We start from the raw sequence: 17070 nt of genomic DNA, 5'->3' as shown, positions 1-17070 counted from the left end.
GCATGAAAATCTAGGGAGGCTTTCAAGAGGTTAGCAAGGAGATCAGTGGCAGGAAACCCAGGTTTCCTGAGTGTGGTGCTCCATCCAGTGTCATTTTTTTGTGATTACAATTTTGAGATCTCTTTTTGAGCTATTGACAGCTATTTCTACTGACTGGTGGAACCAGTCTGGAATACCTGCATGGCTCTGTGTGCTACTCTGGGATCTAGGAATTGCACTCTTCCACATCCCTGAAACTGAGCTTTTACTGATATCCCCTGCTTATGAACTGAGACAAAGCTAATTTTGTGTCAGCAAACATTAATCCTGATCTCCCAGGCTGGAGGGGAAGGCCCTACCCCTTTCCCTTTCTTTGTCTACCTTTGGAGTTACCAGACAGCAGGCTCAAGGACTTGTCACTGTCCCCAAGCACTGAAGTCCTCAGCTCTTTTGTTTTGAGTGCCAAGGTTTGTGCTTCCCAGAATCAAAAAAAGAATCTTTGAATTCTGAAGAATTCCTCCAGATCTAAAAGGAAATGGATCAAAAATCCAAAGCGTATTTTGAGAAGGAGAGCATAATAATTTTTTCCCAGTAATATTGAAATATTTGTTGCTTTTTTTATGAAAAACATTGAAACACAAATAGAAGTGTGAAAATTTTGAATGCTCTCCTGTTTGTTCTGGAACAATGAGCACTGGGAGGATCCTGGGTGGTATTTCTGAAAAGGATATACCCTGTTCAGATGTCTCTCCTTTGGAATAAAACTACTCTTGTGTTCCTATAATGCAAGGCTGGTGTCCAGCCTTCTTTTCCTCCCAAGAGGTGAATTACTGGTAGAGTGGATCTGACCCTGCAAGGTCCTTGGTTCTGTCTATTCTACTGATGTTTCCTTAGGAGTCATTTTCAAGAAATAGCACTGGAGCATGAGCTGTGTGTAATGCAATAACCCAGATGTGCCCACTCTGTTTTTAAACCTGGTCCCTTGGCTTTATTGAAGGGAGGGTGAAATCCATTACTACACTGCTGGATTTGTCTTCAGAAATCTGCGGTAATTTTTCTGCCATGTACAGCAGCCTCCAGAATTCTTCTCTCAGGACTGAACCATTGTATGACCTTCGGATGGTTTGCATTGCAGGACTGGGAAATGAATCAGTTACTGTGTGTACAAGAGTATGTGGGTGTTTATATAGATGTAATGTAAAGCTGGGGAGAGAAGTCTCTTGCACAAACAAAAAGCATTGAACTATTGCTTGTATATAATAATTTAAATGAAAAAACCAATTCATATAAAAAAATTCCAACAGGTGAAAACAGGCTTAAGGGCAAGACTACTATTCAATTTGGTGTTAAATTTGACAGAACAGTGGGAATTTGATTCAAAGAGAAAGAAAACAGAATTTGCTGTCCACGTTCTATGAGGCCTGGGTTTGGACCAAATTTTAGGGTCTGGATATCCTCACACACATATACATCTGAAATCTGAGCCTACCTTTGAAGTTTATGAATGAGTGAAAACTCCGCAGAGCCGAACTCTGTTGCTTTCCAAGTCTGAACTTTCAACTTGTCCTTGAGTCCAGTGTTAACCATTTTTCTTCTTTTGTGGAGATGAATTTCTTTCAGAATTCATGAGATTTTTGTAGTTTTATTATCTGCTTCTACTTCTAGGGTACCGGAGCTTTTAAGATGGCCTTTGCATGGCAGATGCAGCACTGATGATTGGGGTGTAACTTGGATTTAGGACCTGTGTGGTAGTTTGAAGGCTGAGCTGATGCACAACAATGTAAATCTCTCTAAGGGAGCCAGTCTCTGTGTTCCTTGGGACAATTTCTCTGAGTACACAATGCTTTCCAGTATATTTTAAACCCTAGATGTGTACAAGGGTCTATGAAATACCAGAAACAATACAGTTGCTTGCCTGACTTCACATTCCCGTTGGGGTGGGAAGGTGGAGGCAGCAGTTTAGCAAATGAGGTACATGGAGTTACTCTAAAGTCTTTCTTAAAAAAATGGTGAGTTTTTTTTCAATTGCAGGAAATTAGACTAAATAAAAGGGAGGATTCCTCACTTCCCTAGGGATAACTGATGAAATCCAACTGTTTATTGGAGCTGGCTGGAAGGGATGGATGTGCTGTGTTGAGATAGGTCCTTGTAGCCAGTATTCTCATCTGGCTTCTCTTCTGGTTATGTTCTGTAGAACTTAGACAGTAAGATCTTTTCTGTAAGTCTGTGCACTGTGAAGTATAAAATATGGTAAGTGTTCTCTGATATCTCTTATAAAATGATAGAAAGGAACCCATCCTCTGTTTTTTTTTGTTTTGTTGGGTTTTTTTAGAGAAATTCCAATAAACTCCCATTACATATCTATAGTAACCTAAGTGAACACTACCCATTACCTTCTAGAGGCTGCTTCCTTAAAGCTTCTGAGTGGCAGCACAATCCTATTAGGACAGCACTAGCAGCTGTTTCATCTTTCACTCCCTGCAAAGTGAAGTGCTGACATGTTAATCCTCATTGCAGAGTTTAGAAGCTATCACTTGGAGCCAACCCCTCAAGCACTGACAGGTCTTTTTAAGATCATTAAAGCTCTTGGTATGGAAGGCCTGCCTCTGCAGGAATGAGCATATTTTACATTTCCCTTTAACAATGTGTTTAATACAGGTTCAATATGAGTTTCTTACATGTTCCTCTTTCCTTTTTCTAGTTTAACCCTGCATAAGTGATCATACTGCCTAGTGCAGAAGCAGTAGTCTGAACACTCTTCTCAGGGACAATTTCAAGTTAGTAGTATGCAGTTTCTCCAGTTAGACTTTGAAACATATGTCATCTGTACATTATAATTTGAGGTGAAAAGGGTGAGAGCTGGAAAGTAATGGAGAACGTGCTGTCTTGGCATCTGCAGAGATGATTGACTTGGAAGTTCCAATGCATGAACAGATCACTGTGGCTCAGCCGGCTGAGCCCTGGTAGCTGAGTGTGACTCTCAGGGCAGGGTAATGTGACATAGCTTAGCCCACAGAGAAAGAGCTTACAGACAGTAACTTCTTCAGCCACTGTAACCCCAACTGAGGTGCAAAACCCCCTAAATGAGGACAGTCAGACAACACTTCTGTCTCATTCCTTACCCCCTCTTCCTTTTGTGAGTCACTCGGTACAGATGGTGCTGTGTCTTAGAGGCAGCTGATTGTGCTGAGACCTACCTGTATCTGACTGATATGTGCCATATTTCACTGTCTTTAACTTGAAATATCTTTATTCTTATTCCTTTCTAGTTTGGCTGATTGAGATGGAATGACACAGATATAAATGAAAAGAAGATGCTGGAGAATGTTAACCTATTCTATAATTGTCTTAGATACATATATATATCTTAGAGATATATATATATATAATTGTCTTAGATAACATACTTCTAAACAAGGTGTAGGGTGGATTTACACAAAAAGTAACTACTGCATAATAAATTTTCCTGTGCAGTTTTTGCTCCACAGAAATGTGAGGCAACAAATCTCTTTGTTGTATAAAAGACCTCAGTTTTATCTTGGTATGAAAACATCCAAGGACCATGTAGTACAGAATAACTGCTGTGCTATAAATCTGTATCCCAGATATGGTGTCCATTGGTGTAATTTATCTTCAAGTGTGTGTTGTGAGCTGCTTTTGAGAATTTCTGCTGGCTGCCTCAAAGGTGCAATACTGGATTGTAGTACCCAATGTCATGGAGTTTGATAAAACTGCTAATTTAGCAAAGGCCTGGAAATAGATTGGCATTTAATAGGCAGTAAAACAGGTGACCAAAAATGGACTGTACATGTAAACCATATTTCAAGGTTTAATTTAGTTTGCTGAAGATCCAAATGGAAATTACCATTCCAGCTGTCCCCTGAGTGGCATCTTGTACCTTTCTTCAAACATACGCTGCAGTTACTGCAACAGCTGCACAGAGGACTCTATACAGCATTTCCTATATGCGTGCTTGAATCTGAGAGTAGAATTTGACTCCCTAGTGCTGCCAGATGAATTAAAGTAAATTTAGAACATATTGCATTAATTTTCAAGCTGTATTTTTTCTTGTTTTCTCTTGCAAGTGAGCACATCTGTGAAGCAGCAGTACCATGACAACATCCGCTGGATTAGGGAAGCCGGCAGGCACAGCTTGGTAAGTGCACAACCTCCTGCAGCAGATGTGGCTGCTCCTGGTCCTGAATGCAGTTCTTGAATGCTGGGGTGAAAAGCAGGAATGCGCAGGAATGAAAACACAGTCTGTAGCTTTTAGGGTTGACAATTGAAACCCCTCTCTCCACACGAGGATTTTAGGCTGAGCTGAAGCAGCTCTTTCCCTTCAGTTCCTCATCTGGAAATGCTACAATAATCTAGCAATATCTACTCTTGTATCTGGAGTGAAACATATCCATGATTCACCCTCCATCTCAGTTGTAACCACCTTTCTTTCACAGTGCTATTCAAAACATCCCTCTTGGCATTGCTGTGGACCAACCTCTTCATGCCTGCAGTTCCCAGAACCCTTTCCAAAACAGGTGATAGGGCTGAAGAGCTGCCATCCTTCTGCACTGTGGGAAGCAGGACACCAGTGGATCATCCTTTGTTTTCCTTTTCAGGCAGGGTCTCCCTGTGAAGCCAATGAATGATGCTGCAGAGCTCATATGTGCTTTCCTAATCTGGAAGCACAGCAGAGCTGTGCAGGACAGATTTCTTTGCCATATTTCTCTTCTCTTCCAGCCCACCATCACCAGCTCCAAACCTCTGCTTCTCAGCTGTTGGTAAGGGATTTGTTGATAGGGGGATTATAGCCTAGCAATCAGGTTGAGTTAAAAAGTGGAATTTACTGGACAGTAGCAGCTGAATACAGAAATACATCTCATGGTTTGTGTGAGTGGAGATAAAACTAAGTTCAAAGAGGGAATTAAATTTTTCTTCTGGAAGCTGGATGTTTGTGAAGAAATAATCTGCACTTTCTTCTATAGAAGGAAAGGAGTCACTCCTATGACTCCATTAATATGGGACCTGAAGATAAGCCAGTTGCTGAGACCCTCTGTCATTTTTCTCTTCCAGGTTGTTGGCTCTCAAGCCAGAATCTTATATTCTGATCAGAAGGGTCGTGTGTCTATAGCCATGGCTATTAATCGAGCCATTTCTGAAGGAAAGATTAAGGTTTGTCTCTTTTGTCTTGATATGTTCTGGTAATTATGTTTAATATCAGACTGGGGTGGCAGGTGGGAAAGGAGAAAGCTTCAACCAGTGAGAGCAGAAGTGCCTGTTATTTACATGGGGTCAGTTTGTGTTAGAGCTCAGTCCTCTCTGCCTGCCACCAGTATTGTGCTCTGTCACAGGAGAGAGGTGGGTGTAGAAATTCTCTGAAATTTTGTTTCATGATGAGACTGCCTTATTTTCTGTTTGGGCACCTACAAGCACAACATATCATTCAGTGATTTGCTGAGAGCACAAAGCAGGGACTGTAACTCCTTAGTAGGGCCCCAAATATTAAGACAACAGAAGTGAATTGAGCAGATAATGGTCCTCAGTAGCATTGTCAACCCATGAAGAATTCCACTGTCTTGTCCTTGGTTTTTTCCAGGCTCCTGTAGTCCTCAGCAGAGATCACCACGACGTGAGTGGGACTGACAGCCCTTTCAGAGAAACGTCAAACATTTATGATGGATCAGCCTTTTGTGCAGGTCAGTGGAACAGCTGAGGCTTGTCTGCCTGGGCCAGCAAGGAAATGGCTTCAAAACAGAAATAGCTTTTTAACGCAACATTTCTTAAATCTTTTTGTTTAAAAAACACCCTTTAATCCAAATTAATCAGATTTCCTGAGAAGCTTTGTGGGATTTAATAGTGATACAGACACAAATGTGGAGCTGGTTACACAGGAGAGGTCCTGAACACTGCTGGAAATTCCATGAAAATGCACCAGATGTATCTGAGTGCAAATGGAGACCAGTCTCAGAGGATGGTATCTTCTGTTTGATTTTAAGTTTGAATCTCACTGTTTCAAACAGGTTACAGCCATATTTCCTTGAAATCCACAAGATCCAAATCAGGTCTACAACAGTATTTTGCTTAAAGCAAAGAGGTTCACAGCTGTTTTCATTCCATGACCTGAGGACTCAAGAAAACAGTCTGGAGTTTCTGAAAGGAACTTTTCTGATCATAAGGGAACATTGATAGTAAAGGCATAAGAATAAAAGTCAGGCCTTCTGGATTAGACTCCAAGCCTTGCTGATCAGCTGAAGTGTGACTGTGGCCAAGTCACGTAGATTTGCTCTACAAAAGGAGCCTTTAATTCTGCAGCCCCTGAGCTAACCACACTCTGCTTTTCAGTTTGTGAAACAATCCTTTAGAGAAATAAACCCAAGAAATATCAGGTTGGAGACCTGAAAAAACGAATGAAGCACTAAGCACATTTTAACCCTAAATCTTCCTCAATTTTCCATCTGTAAAGCAGAAATTATGATAATAGCTTTAGCCCAGTGGTGTATCTGTATGTCATGAACTGACAGTCACAAAGAGGTGAGAGACTGGAGGATCTGCTGCTGTAGAAGGAGAAATTATGACAGAGGAAGCTGAGCATATTGAATTACTTCCATTATGAGAATTCATAATAGAACCAAATTATGGCTCAATTTTAAAGAGAAAAGTTCCCTGTTATCTTAACTGGATTTCCTAGTGAAATGAGGCTTTTAACTGTGTCCATCAGTTCCACTTCAACACTTTTTGAGTGTCTTGGTGAGTTCTAATAGGCCAAATGGATAGATGCCTTGAATAATGTTTGTTTCTGACAAGCTGAGAGAAAATGGTGCAGCTGCAGAGAGAACAGAAATCCAGACTAATGTCTCCATCTTAGCAATATAAGTAATCACCAGGCAGTGCCCTCAGAAGAGGGCAGTAGAAACAAGGCTTGCTAAACTCCAGCACTCATCATGCTTTGTGGTTTTCTTTGAATTTTGTGATTTACATGATCTATTTGCCTTCTCCAAGGGCTTATCTAAAACCTGCTGGCCACTGATATCACTGGTCTTTAAAACCAGGCCTAAATCTGTTTTACCAGATGAGCTTCTGGAGGCAGAAAAAGAACTTAGGTCTTCTTCTCTCCCTTCTATCCTGTTGTTTTAACACAACTTTTGAGCTGGTTCGGGTGAAATTTGCTTCTCTTTAACACACAGGACTTTTCCAGAATGTTCATTTGTCTCATTTTTTTTAAAGTACCTCACCCTGATGGGTCATTGCTGCTCTGCAAAGTGTATTTCAGCAGAGACATTTGCAGCCAATGACCTTTATCAAAACCAAGGAGCAGCAGCTTATTGCATTGTTAGTTCACTCCTTGTGCAACCTCCACTCTTATCAGGCCAGTGGCTGAGGAGAAAATCTCTACATTACAGAATATGGTGATTTAGATCTCTCCCATTCAATCTCGACAGCACTGTAATTATGATAATTGCGTTATTAAAGTGACATAATGTCAGATAAAAAATGCTATAATGGAGCTTTTGACAGGGTTTAACATAGATTAGCACTCAAACTCATTTTCCATCAGACACATAACTGTGGGTCCGCAGATGTGGTTGGTGGGGATATTGTTGTTTTTCTCTTATTTCTCCTGTTAAAAATATGGCAAATAATGTATTGAATCTTTTCTGAATTAAATCTGGACAAACGTTTTCAGTAAATTTTACTCTTAACCTCTGTGTGCACCTCCTTCCACCTCTCTGGGTATATGCTTTAGCACAAATTGTAGTAAGTATATAAAATTCTAGTGAACAATTCAGTGGAAATCATGCATTAGTCAAATTATATTTGTTTGCTAAATTATGTTTCTTTGGGGGTTTTATAGACAAACCTTCTTAGTGGTTTCAGCAGTTCCTGTTCAGGGTAAAATTCCCACATGTTCCAAGAATTGGGGTGGATATCATTTTCATCCCAACTTTGTCCCCAGAATGCAACTCCTTAGCTTTAGACTGGCTTTCTGCACAGGGCTGAAGTAACTCCGCACTCTGATCTGAAAATATTTCAGACTTCTGAGAACTGCAAGGTGTGTAGTGTTCCAGGTGTCCTGCCCATTTTGAATCCATACACATGGATGTGTCCAGCCTGTTCTTCCATGACTGAGGTATCCCAAAGGAGTGGATTGCATTTCTCTCCACCCTGAGAAATATCTCAGAGCTGAAGAGTGGTAGGTCCTTCAGCTTCCTGTGTTGGAGCACAAATGCAGGAATCACCAGAGTGCTCATAAACCACAGTGTGAAACTGGCATTTGTTTCCTCCAAAGTCAGGGCAGAGAGCAGGAGACAAATCTCCCTTGCCTGTTCCTCCCAGGAATGAGATGTTCAGTGTATATCTGTGAGAGAAGCTGTGAGTCGAACCTGCCTCCAACCCTGCCTTCACACAGTCACAGTGAGGGTGTCAGTGGAAGGAGGGAGCAGCACAACACAAAAATGAACATGGCCCATGAGTAACACTTCTGCTCTCCTCCCAGACATGGCAGTGCAGAACTTCGTGGGAGACTCGTTCAGAGGAGCCACCTGGGTCGCGCTGCACAACGGGGGTGGAGTTGGCTGGTGAGATCTTGTTCGTGTTGCTAAAGCTGGGCTCTGAATCCTGTTCCTGCTGCTGTGTATGTGTGTGGGGAGGAGAGCCAGGAACTGCTGAACAGACGTGTAGTACCAGAGGAGAACAATGTCATGATGGTGGGAAGGACGGGTTTGCCATCAAGGGCTGAAAGGACAAATTATAAAGCAAAGTATGGTGCTGTAGGAGACTTTTTCTAATTAATGCTCATATGTCCAGAAAAAGTGTTTTGAACACTGGCCACAGCATAGTTTGAAGAACTTAATTCGATGAACAAAGACAGTCTGCTGTGGTCCTTTTGAACAGATCCTGCTTCCAGCGTTGTCTTCACACATGCACAGCCAGAGTGTTAGTGGATGGATTATGTTTAGGTCTCCTCTTAGGCTGTATTTAAACCTGTGACCTTAGGACCCCAATATAAATGCTCCCGTGCTAAAGTGCAGTGAGGGGTTATTGAGACAAACCAGCTCAGGTGCCAGTAAACCCCACAGTCTTTTTCTCCCTGCACATGCCTGGTAGCATTAAAGACCACAGCCAAGTAAGGACTGAATTAAACACCTCCTTCACATGACATGCAGAACTAAGAGACATGCCTAAACTGAAAAGCAGAATGAAGGAAATACTCTATATGGAGATGGAAACTAATCTCCTCTATATGCCACTGAAAGGCTACCTGGATTGGCAGAGGTGTAGGAAAGCCTGGCCACACTGCAGTCTTTAGTTCTGGTTTGCTCTTTCCAGCATATTCCAGCAAACCCTCTACCATTTTACAGTCATGTCTTCATTTGGTGGTATCAGCAGTCAAAAGAGGCACAACCCTCTGTTAAATACTGTGGTGAACCCTCATACTTCCCTGTTGCAAACAGTGCTGGAATATGCCAAAACCAGCAAGCCAAAGAACTTGTAGCAGATGTTAACCTCAGAGACATTTTATGATAATTAATTGGTATTCCTCTGAATGAGCTGAATCTAGAAAATATCCCTTTAGGTCAGCTGAAGAACTCCCTCGCTGTACTCTTTACTCCTTTGATTTCAGTGGCATAACTACTGCATAAAAGGGTGCATGAGAGCAGAGCTTAATGATAGGAGAAGAAAGCTTTCTGAGGGCTGAAGCACATGGGGTGAAGGTCTTGTTGATTTCAGTGATAAGGACCCACAGCCATGATTTCATTCACAATTTCCCTAATTCTGAATGGGAAACACATACCAGAATGTCTCCCTACTGTGGTCATCTCAGTCTGAGGCTCCAGAGGTAGCAGCAGACAAGTTCTGTCTAAATTTCCTCAGCTGAGTTTAACCTTTTAAAATATCTGCTTAGGAAATACAAGCAAAGAAAATCACTTTTCACAACATGTTATGCAAAGTATTTGGAATATTTTTATGATAATTATAATGATTAGAATTGCTAAAATAATTTCTTATGCCATGAATGTTCTGCGCATTGAAGATGCTTAATTCAAAGGATACAAATGATCCTATTCCTTTCTGGTCTCTCTAAGGCCAGTTCTTCCAGGACACTTTTGCCCTCTGTACTATTCAAAGACAGGTTGGCTGAATGGTGAGTCTGCCCTTAGTTCTGGAAAACTGGCCCTGACCACACTGCAATTTCAATTATACTGTTTTAGTTGTATTGTAAGTGGAGTTACATCATTAAAAGAAACTTTGCCACAAGGCAGAGCAGATTTATGGTGTAATTTATGTAATGCATCAGAAAACTAGTGTGTGGCTATTCACTAAAATCAAAATATCTTTGGAAAAGCAGGGTTTGGTTCTCCTTTTTGTAATTTCCTATGGCTGCTTGGGGCTTGTCATTGCAGAAGAGTATCTGCTCACCTTGTTCTCGAAGCAGTCATAGCTCTCTGTGATTAAATTACTGTGCATCAGTGAAGAATGCAGGGCCTGAAAATTAGGTGTGCCTCTGCAGAGCCTTAACAAGCCACCATGCTGAGGCTCAGCTGTGGTGACCTTGTCGTGTCATTAAGAGCCCTGGCCTGGAGAGCCCCCAAAGGCAGGCCAGACAGGTGGTTCTTCTTGGCTTAACTAATGTGGCACCACCCTGGCTGGTGAAAGGGCTGCACCCCTTTGCCTTCTGAGGAGAGAGAGGAAAAATTTAAAGGTGGCAAAAGAAGAAAAACCACCCCCAGCCATAAAATATTGCTTTCTTTGCCTGGAAGAGATAGATGCCTTTAAGTTTTTGACCCTATTTTTGTTTTTCTCCGGAGCACTAAAAATCCACCTGACTTTGCCATAAAGAAATCGCCACGTGCTTGATAAACTTGTCATCAGCTGATTTGGAAATGTGAAAGTGCAAGTGGAAGTTTATATATATTTATTAACAAAAATACATGTGATTAGAGAGAAATCCAGCTGTCACTGGCAAGGGTCTGCCCAGGGAGTTAAAAAATGGGTAATTGCACTGTGTTTAGCTGCCAGTCCTCCCTGCAGAGGCTGGGCTTGCCTGGAACTGCTGACAGATCTGCTGTGTTTTCCCTTTGAGACTGCAAAAATGCCTTTTACATGCTTTATTTTCTGTTACAGGCTTGTGGGACAAACAGGAAAAGCAGGATTAATATTTATTTAGCTAGAATCTGTATCACATGTACTCTTGGAGAGGCTTAAGATTAACATAGTCTTGACTATAATTACAGCAAATGATTGTTACTCATTTTTTGCTGCCTGTTTGCATGAGAATGTGTATTAGCACAGAGCCTGGATAACCTGTAGTAACAAAAAGGCAGAAGCAATTTAAAAATCGATCTGCACTGGTGACAGTGTGACATCTTGATTGTGAGAGAGGCCTTGCTTTCTTTGATCATCTTAGAAGGAGACATCTGGAAATTATAGGAGTAGCTTAGGTCAAAATGCCACACATTTCTTTAATTACCTGAAAATGTGACCCAATGCTAATGAAGGCAGAGAGCTCCGCTTTAAAAGTGAGAAGTTTTGCTAGAAAATCCATCATAACAAACATTGGCATTTAATGTAGGAGTGATTTTAGACAGTAGAACAGATTCTGGTGAGTGACTCTGATTTGCACTGGAGTAACTGCATGGAAATCAATGGACAGGCTTTAAATTTACAGAGTGCAAGTAGATCAGATGCTCACTGTTCATGCCTAAGCTTCAAAGGATGCTCTTTGGGATACTGTGGACAGAGGGAAATTTTGCCACTGAAAGAACATCATCTTCCTTAATGGAATATCTTCATAAAACACTGGTCCAGAGGTCTGGGTTTCTGTGGCTTTGAACTCTGACAGTAAAGGGTGGTGCTCTGTTCTTTGGTCTCTGTACACAGGAGCAGCAGAGTATGGTGGAGTAACTGGCCCTGACAGAATTACATTTGTTGTCATCCAGTCTGCACCCCTCTTTTGGAGAGGACAGTGACAACATGAGCTATTCAAAAAGTAGAATTTTCAAGAAATACAGATGTTTGACTGTTTGTATGCATCCTTGGATGAGACTAAGAGCAGAAATAGTGAAGGCTTCACACACTAAAAACATAGTGGGAATTAAATTCCAGGCTGCAAGAGTTGACAGTGTCAATCTAAAAGGATAATTTTATTTTGAAGACTCAGATCTTACAATATTCAAAGATCTCAATTTAAAACATGACTTTGCTTCAAATTTTCCAGTTAAAAAAACTAATTCATTCAGTGATGGTCTACTGTAAGAAACCACTTTCAAGAAAACTGTGCCTTTCAACAGAAAACTAGTTTGTAATAGTGACGTATCTAATAATGGAAAAGTAGAGGGAATTCAGAGAATGGTACTGTGATGGTGAGGTCTGGATCCCTGAGTTCCTTGCCGAGCTCTGTCATAGGGTCCTGCTTAGTACACAGGTCCTGTATGTAAGTATTAGGAAGGGAATTAATGAGTAACAACGTTCCATTGAAAATGAGAAAACCTCTAGTTTCAGGAAGTAGATCTCAGGTCTGTGAGGCTCCAGTTTAGCCTCAATTCCCTATTTCCTCAGAAGCTCAAGTTACTGCTGGAAATACACATTAAGAAACAATTACTTCTTGGGCTGGAAGACTCTCAACTCCTATCTGATTAATGGGCATGTCTGATGTTGTTCTATGTAAATTTTGTAAACTTATATTAACTATAAAATGCAGAGGACAAAATCCTGCATCCAGGGATTTCCATTAGTCTCTCATACCATGTACTGTTGTATGATATGCCCTGTCCCTCAAGTGTTGCTGATGCTGAGCTCTAATGCCAGAACTCTCACAGATTTACAGCAACAGATTAATCTCCCAGCTGCATTCACCACTATTCACCATATGCCATGGAATGGGAGCTCGAGCAGGCCACATTCTGAAGTCAGACAAGATGTTTTGCTCTACGTGTTTTCCCTGTCCTTTAAAACCAGACTGCTATTTCTCCCAAGAATAATCTGTTCATTTTAACATATTTCTGTTCTTCTTCTGCCAATAAGTCTGCTTCCTGAAAAGTTGGCATTGATGTCTTTAAACAGCTCTGTATCTCATACAAAATGAACGACTGTTTTGGAAATGATCGGGGCAGATGTGCATTAAGTGGTGGTTAACACTTTTTTAATAAAATGCTTATGCTCTGTCATTTGTCCCGAGAGAATATAAATAGATCCATCTTCCTGCTGCTGTAAGTACACTGTCACCCTCATGATCCTGTCTGTATGGCAGGCTGCAGTGTAGCAAGCATGAGGAGCTTAACCTTTAAAAACACCCCGAGATAGGTAAATCTCTGGCCCATCAGATCTGTTAACCTTTTTCCAGCTGTTTTTAGAGCCAGTACAGAGTGCAGGATTCAGGAGATATACAGCAAGCTCAATTTTTGGTACCCCTGCTTGGAGCAAATCCTGACTGCTAGCTGGACATTACAAGAAAGGTGGACTAGGTTTGCTGCAGGTCAGGAAGTCAGGCCTTTGCCTGCTAAACACCCTTTTTCTTTTTTTGTAAGTATAAAAGATCACTGATAGTCTCTTATTCAGAACCATTTCTGTGTTCTCATCCTTCTTTTTGCAGTACAACTGAACAAATTAACTCCTGTAAATTTTGTGGTATTGGTTTGAATTATTTTTATTTCATTCTCTTACCTTTTTTTTTTTTTTAGGGGGGAAGTGATCAATGGGGGATTTGGCCTGGTTTTGGATGGGTCAAAGGAAGCTGAAGAACGAGCTAAGATGATGCTCAGCTGGGATGTTTCCAATGGAGTAAGCAAAACTCATATATGTATACTTCAATAATAATTTTTTTAAAATCTGGGGAATCTTGCTTTTACATAGATCAAAACATAGAGTTTTGCTGATGGAAAAGGGGTTTATGATTTCTCTAGCTGTCAGAAGAGTTTCATCCTTACATGCTGGCAGAGAATTAGGCTCATTGATTTCATAGTTGAAAATGCATTGAAGTGACATTTTCCTTTTTAAATATTTATCCCACTACAAAAGCATTGACTGCTTAAATGATACTGTTACTGAAAGCAATTGCTAGTTTTACAGAGCAGGGATGGAGTGCCCAATTATTTTTGGTGAGGGAATTTTGTAAGTTTATAAAGTACCTGGCTCTACCAGTGTTTATCTGTCCGATGTTATGCATGGAAAAGTACCATGTCCTACCCAAATACTACTCATAAAAACAAAGTATTACAAAAGTTACTTGCAAAATCAGAAGGGAAACTAAAAACTGGCAGGGGGTTGAAAGATTTATTGTCACGAGTTGGGTGCCAGTGTTTGCGCAAATATGGTGCAAGGTGGGTGTGGCAAGAGGAATGTCTGATTTTTACACCCCTTGGTTCTCTCATCTGACAGGTTGCCAGGCGCTGCTGGTCGGGGAACGCCTTTGCTTATGAAACCATCTGCCAAGCAATGAAGGAAAATGGCACACTGAGGGTGACTCTCCCTCACAAGGTGGTGGATGAGAACATCTTGGAGCAAGCCGTGAAACATTAGCGGTACTCCAAGTGCAATGTTGCTCTTGCAGACATAGCTGAAGTTGCTTCCTTGATATCCTGCTTTGCTCTCTGGCCAAATGATAAAAGCCTTGCAAATGTCTGTTCCATGTGAGTTCTTTTTTTCCTCTGTAACTTATTAACGGGGCAAATCTGTTTGTGTTTGTGACAGGTCCGCCGGGAACAGTCTTTTCACCAACATATTTGGAACAATGTTTGCAATAGCAAACTGTTCATGATAGGGAAAGGAATGGGAATTTTGTCCCTGAAAATCAAATGGAAAAAAAAAATCCCCAAACAACAAAACAGTCACTTATTCCTGATAATTCATAAATTAATGTGTGTACAAAAGTAATTCTTATCTATCCTTAGTCTCGTGCTAAGCATGGTCCTTGCACAGCACGTGGGCTTCATTCTGACATGAACACAGTGCCAGCAGTCCCTTCCCCCAGTGGACTTGCTCTGGAATGTCACTCGGTCTCCTGGCACTGTATCCATTACCTCTTGGAATGGAAAGGGGTGTTACACACGTAAAACCTGCCTGTGCTGCTGCAGAGGGGATGTGATGAGCTGCAGTCTCGGACAGCACACAGTCCTCAGGACTGGGAAACTCCACCCCTGCTGGAACCCACACTACCCACAGGTGAGCAAACTCTGCAGCTCTGCATTGCCTCTGCTGCTAAGAAAAGGGAAGTGTTTATTTTGAATCACAAATGAGTTCTTTACTCTGTTCACGCACTTTGTATATCTCCAGATGAACAGTGAGAGTCTGGCATCTGCTTGAAACTGAGCCTTCTGTGAAGTGCAATCTGCAGTTGATAGGAATTGCTTTACATTATGGAAAAAACCTGCCCACATTGCCAATTTATACGATTGAGATGTGAGTAGCTGTCAGGCAGATTTGACAGCCTTTGCTTTGACATATGTTATGCATTACCTTATTAATAATCACAGTAAGTTAGCGTATTGGTATTGTGTGAAACCACTCTAATCTTCATAGCCCCAAAACACTGGTGGCTCTTGCTTTGTCAAGAGGAACAACCAGAAAATATACTGGCTTTTCTTGTACCGAGGAATGTAGAGCTGTTCTATAGACTCGTCTTAATTCTGAGTTGACAATACACCACAAACAAGATGTTGAAGAAATATTTTTTATGAGTTCTTCACCTTTGTATTATTTAGTACTGGGGTACCTGCCAGCATGTTCACATTCACATCCCAGGCACAAAAGGAACCTTATTTTTGTCCTAGTAGCCTTATTGCCCAGGAGACATAACCTTACCAGTATAGCCATGTTTAATGTCACTCAAGTTCCTGGGAGTTTATAACTCAGGACTGCCCTTGGGGAGACACAGAACCCACATGTATGAGTGCTGTAAAGAGCTACAAGTTGAAATTCAGATGATGAAGTCTATTAATGCGGTAGCATGAGTTAAGGCGAAATGGGGTACAGAAAGGCAGTGAACTGGCTAGCAGTTGGTCTTATTTATGACTATTCACTGGTGTTTATCTTAAAGATGTAGTATGCAGCTATATGTATATGTTTAAAATCTGCTTAAGTCTTTTAACTGCATGTCTCAAGCACTTAACAAATGTGAACTGGCTGAGGTTTACAATACCTTTGGGAGGGCACAGGGAAACACTAACCTGTTGCTGTCAGGGATGAAATAGCAGGGGGTTTTCAGCACACAGAAGCCATAAATAACTCCAGGGATAAGTTCCCTTTCTGAGCCCTGCTGAGCCTTGATGTATCTGTCCACTTGTTTGCAGAGAAGCTGAGACTGTGAACAGGCTGTTGTTGTGTGGGGGTGCTGATGTAATTTTTAGGTAGCTGACCTCACTGCTAAACAAAGCCAGGACAGGGAGAACAGTTTTAAACCTATCCATCTGAAGGCATTGCATTGGATCTGATCTGGGCAGGGGATGTACAAGCAGTGAATTTCTGCAGTGCAGTGAAGTCTCAAGCATGCCAGGCTGAAGCATCCTTCCTATGAATCTTAGCAACTTAACGCTTTCCTAAAATGGCACTTATCCTGACAATCTTGTGTGTGGCTGCAGATAGAGGCAAGAGCTTGGTGGCAGGTTTTACATCCTTCAACCAGGGATGCACCTTTGTGTTAAGCAATAAACTCGGGGGCAGACCTATATTTTCCTAAGAACAGGAAGGAAGGCACTGCAAAGACCTCCGTAGGGAGATTGGGATGGTGGGGGCCACCAAGGACAGGGAAGACCTACACCCAGTGGCACTCAGCCCAGTGGAGCTCTGGGTGTTCCCACAGCTCCAGCTTCCCTGGAGCTGAGTGTGCCTGGCCAGCATTTCACACCCTTGCTGTAGGCGGTTTGATGCTCAGAAAGGAGGAATAATGTGAGCAGGAGAAGGATCACAGCACCATCTGCTGAGACTGCTCGCCAGTCCCACGATAGCAGGGAACTGGTAAATTTCCATAGCAAATACAGGATAATTTCACCTTTTCCTTGAGTGTTGGAGAGCCACAAGGCAGCTGAACATTCTCCCAAAGAAAGCTTTGCTCAAGAATAAATTTTAAAAAAATTAAAATTATGCATTAACTGAATTTGT

General features: G+C 41.5%; 1 protein-coding gene across 1 annotated transcript in view; it reads left to right on the top strand.

Moving 5' to 3' along the window:
- Positions 1–14493, top strand: part of UROC1 (urocanate hydratase 1) — a gene marked incomplete at both ends in the record, with an annotated part of 38918 nt that extends 24425 nt beyond the window's left edge. The window contains 6 exons of the mRNA XM_082288469.1: positions 4065–4135; positions 5050–5148; positions 5573–5672; positions 8471–8552; positions 13656–13755; positions 14353–14493. Coding sequence (XP_082144595.1) covers positions 4065–4135; positions 5050–5148; positions 5573–5672; positions 8471–8552; positions 13656–13755; positions 14353–14493 — 593 coding nt within the window. The remainder of the gene's footprint in view (positions 1–4064; positions 4136–5049; positions 5149–5572; positions 5673–8470; positions 8553–13655; positions 13756–14352) is intronic.
- Positions 14494–17070: the final 2577 nt, after the last annotated feature.

The sequence above is a fragment of the Coloeus monedula genome (genome assembly GCF_965178545.1).
Source record: "Coloeus monedula genome assembly, chromosome: 11".
NCBI lineage: Eukaryota > Metazoa > Chordata > Aves > Passeriformes > Corvidae > Coloeus > Coloeus monedula.
The sequence above is the reverse complement of the archived record's forward strand: the minus strand, read 5'-3'. Positions and strand labels throughout refer to the sequence as shown.